Here is a 4,410-nt window from a genome sequence, read left to right as displayed (position 1 = left end):
TATCAGAAAATGTTTTATAGATATGAAAACAAGGCAGAAAGTCTTGGAACTTATTCAAGTTTCTTTATATGGTAGAAGACAGGAATATAAGATAAAAGAAAATATGCATGGCTAATTCAATAAAAATATATTCGGCATAATATTTCTTGTGTCAGGAAGATGACAGCCTGGTCTGGAGTTAGAAAATCTGCAAACACAGAGGTTCTAATTCCATTTCTGCCATTAACTTATTTGTTAATCACAGTAGGCCATTTAATCTCTTTATGTGTTTCTGTATTTGCAAAATAGAGTAATTAGTAAAAGCTATACCATATGTATCAGAGGACTTTTTTTCTTTCAGGATAGAAATGAGAAAATACATCTGAAATGTAAAAACAGAAAAACAATAGATTTAAATGTCTTAGAAGTACTGCATTTTAAAAACCTCCATATTAAAAATATAGGTAATTTTTATAATTTTGTAGGGAATCCTAGTTAGAATGGTTTCCATCCTTTTATTTTTAATGGGATCCTAATTTTTATTGCATCCTGCACACTGAGCAGTATCTTCACCCTGCTGATAAAACAAAAATTTATATATCAAGAATAATTTATTTAGCAATTCCTACTTCATTGTTCAACAAAGAATGTTTGACAAAAATATTACTGCCTTGTTCAGTATATCCACACACTCTCAAATGTTACAAGAAATCAATTTGGAACCTAAGAATTGATTTTTTTCAATAATTGGATGGATGAATTTATTAAATTAACTACTTTTGTGTTTTGAGATTACAGCAGATGCGCGTTTTTAGTGTTTCCTACATGTTTTCTTTATACGCTGGAAAGTAACATTCTTTTCCGTTATCTCACAGGTTTAGTTCGCTGTGCCATGCCACTCTATACATACTGTTTTTATTTTACATTTCCATATTCTGAAGATGGACTGTTTTTACTACTTAAAATAACTTACACTTTTGATTTTGTGTCCAAGTTCTAAGTACATCTTTGTACCTTACCCGTTCATATATGTTTTCAATTATATTAGACCTTTCTTCTTATATAAGACCTTTTCATATTTATTAAATTATTTATAGAGCACAAACTTCCCTATAGATTTTTTTATTTTTATGATTGCTTAGAAAATTACTGTACTTACATTTAGAGTAATATAAAATTAGATACATGCATTTCTGAGTAATTATCTTTACAGTGGTAGTTCTCTGGTTAATTTTTATTTTTTTCATAATAACAATAGTAAAGATTAAAACAAGTAATATATTCACTTTTAATGTAACATATGATTGTTATTTTTCCTAGCAAAAATTCTCATTTATTCATATGTAACTGCCTTGAAATTTGTACTTTAAGGACAAAGAAAGGTCACCAATCCCTCTAACTCCTGGTTCTTTGTCAAAAATGGACACAGTTAATGAGGTTTGTTTGGTACAGAACAAATTCTCAGACACAGATAGAGATCCTTTCAATGGAAACAAATTTGTTTGGCTTTACCAGGTTACTTTGCGATTAATAATAGCCTTGAGATGCAGGTCAGAGAGGTCATTGTACCAGCTTGCCAACACAATCTACACATGCAGCTAGCCTGGCTCTGTGGGCGCAGAAGCCCCCAAAATACTATGCATAAAGTAAAACAGGCTATTTTCTGACTCCTTTTTTCATATTAATAAGCAATTTTCAAGAGAAGGGTGGCAAAATGGGGGCCATGCCACTCCAAGTAATTCATTTATTTTGCAATTTAATCTTATGTTGAAAAAAATTGCTCTGCTGCAATAGCATAGCTTGGTGATTTTTAAACGTCAGTGTGTTTCATAAGTAACCTTGTATGAAGTATTGTATTGGTAGCCTTTAACAGAAAATTGCAACAAAAATATTTCTAGACATTGAAGTAGAAAGGAGAATCTCTTTTATTTTTTGAATTTTTTCCTCTACTTTCCTCAGATATCTTTGAGAAAAATGCTCAGATAATTTATTTAAAACTTTACTTACAGAACTAGACACTAAGTTACATACCTACTTTAAAAAAAAAAAGTATAGTACAATTTCGAAACATTATTTTAACACAAAGAGTTAAGTTTTTCCTTGAAAATAAAGGATTTATTTTTCTCCATATTTGATATCATAATCTGTTTAGCAGGTGTTTTCACATAGTATACTTAAAAGCTTTTTTTGGTTTATATTTCTTAGATACACATAAATAATGAAAAGTTTCATTATTTTAATAGAATTTATTATGCCTAGAAAAGACTTGCACTTTCTCACCTGATTTAGCTTTTATTCGAATTATCTACATAATTGGACAAAATGTCAGCCTTTGTTTGAAGTGCAAGATAATATATGTAATCTTATTGGTATTATTTGAACTGTCAACTGAAGTAAACCTACAATAAATTAAGTGTATGTATAAAACCTGTCACATTTTTAAATTTAGGCCATTAGTTAGTATGCAAAATAAATGATTAGAGATTTGAAAATACAAATCCAAAATGTAAGGGAAAACAGTAGCTCAGATGCTTTCTTGGGAGATTTAAGTATGTCCAAAAAAGTTAATCTTAAAGCAAAAAAACCTGATAATTTAGTAAGACACACTTTGCATTTGATATGAGTATTTTCTCAGCTTTGAATTAATTATAATATACTCATTTGATCTCAAAAACTTAATCACCAAAATATCACATAAATGCTTTCTAAATTTTGCAAAGATTCTTGTAGAAAATGCAGGTGAGATAGATTACACCACTGATTTGGATGGATATGGATGATAGTTGCCCGTCAAAAAAAAACTGATTTATCATCAGTGAAAGAATTAAAATGTGAACACATAGTATCATAAATAACTACAGATGGTTTTGATGCAGGAAGGCACTGGAGGAGTTTGCAGAAATGAAAGAAAGAGAAGAGAAGAAAGCTAACCTCGAAAGGGAAGAGAAGAAAAGAAATTACCAAGCCCGAAAGATGCATTACCTCCTCAGCACAAAGCAGGTTGGTCTACCTGTCCCTGACAGCTCCTGTAAGCCACTTGGGCCCCTAGCCTGACAGAGATAAACTAGCAAGCTGAATGGGACATGACTTGTTGAAAAGATATCACAAAGACACTACTTCGAGTTCAATTTCGTGCTTCTGTGTAGGTGCGCGCAGGCACCATGACTCGTCTGTGACAGCAGCTTCATAGAGGCAGCCACTGCGATGCTGGCAGAAAGGTCCAAGTCAGCAGTGTGATCTGCCACGGTGATAACACAACACGAAGGGCATAACCTCACTTTCAAAACTCATTCTGAATGGCTTATTGTTGTGTTGTGAATTGATCAAGAACTAACAAGTTATTAGGCTGAAGTGGCTTTCATGTTTTCTCTTTTAATTGAGCTAATGTTGAGATTAAAACCATTTTTTGACCCTTTCTAAATTTTGATGGAAGTTTTCAGGTAAAACTTTTAACAAAATTGCTTCAGCAGTTACATCTTCTTATAGAAATATAAGCATGAAATTTGGAATACTTAGACATTTATTTTACAATGCTTGCTAAAATGTCAATACCTTGGATTTTGTCCTGGTTACTAGGAAAGAATACATGGCATGTGGAATAGTCTCAAAAAGAAATACGGTTTTAAAAAAACATGAATTTGGGGGTTGAGATGTGTTTTGTTACTAGGGAGCTAGTCAGGAAACTAGCAATCTCTGGGTTTTTATTTTTTCTCACAGACCTTCAAGTCCTATGTTGTAGTTTTGGCCAGAGTCACATAGTCGAATGTCTCCAGGCAGGGGCAAGTCAAGTCCCAGTGGTGAAGGGTGAGCCCCAAGACTGAATGTCATCCTTAGAGGCATCTAAATTAAAAAAATATATTAAATCCTGGGCTGGCCGTGTACATTTGGAACGTAGATCTCCCTCTATCTCTAGCTTCTGCTTGGTAGTCTGAATATCATTACTTTTTAATCATGGTGACTATCTTCATGTTTACTTGGATTTGTGTAGCTGAGTTATCTTCATGTGACAGGTAAGGAAACAAACTCAGAGGTGTTACGTGGCTGAGTTAGAGATACAAAGCTAGTAGAAATAGACATGGCACTCGGCAATCTAAGGTCACTGGACTTCAAATACTTAGGCAGTAATTTAAAGATACTTTTAAAAATTAAAAGTCAAAATATTTTAACTTTTCATTAAAATCTATGGTAGTAACAGTTTTAGTTGTATAATTGAAGTGCTACCTTTTTATATAGAATTTCAAATTAAAAATTCCTTTTCGCAGAGATTTTTTAACTTTAGTTATTAGTCATTTCAACTTTCATTAAACTAAGCATACTATTAATACCCTTATTTCTTTAATTCTGGTATTTTATTTTTTACAATACATTTGTTAATCATAGTAACTCTGAACATCTTTATACTCTGAATCTTTCTTAATATGAGTTCTAGTT

The 4,410-nt window shown here is 32.0% G+C and overlaps 1 protein-coding gene across 1 annotated transcript in view; it reads left to right on the top strand.

Annotated features, from left to right (window-relative positions):
- SPATA17 (spermatogenesis associated 17) overlaps positions 1–4,410 on the top strand; it is a 262,801-nt gene that overhangs the window by 113,121 nt on the left and 145,270 nt on the right. The window contains exon 6 of the mRNA XM_011987401.1: positions 2,856–2,979. Coding sequence (XP_011842791.1) covers positions 2,856–2,979 — 124 coding nt within the window. The remainder of the gene's footprint in view (positions 1–2,855; positions 2,980–4,410) is intronic.

Source organism: Mandrillus leucophaeus, unplaced genomic scaffold, assembly GCF_000951045.1.
Source record: "Mandrillus leucophaeus isolate KB7577 unplaced genomic scaffold, Mleu.le_1.0 Scaffold309, whole genome shotgun sequence".
In the NCBI taxonomy this organism is placed as follows: Eukaryota; Metazoa; Chordata; class Mammalia; order Primates; family Cercopithecidae; genus Mandrillus; species Mandrillus leucophaeus.
The sequence above is the reverse complement of the archived record's forward strand: the minus strand, read 5'-3'. Positions and strand labels throughout refer to the sequence as shown.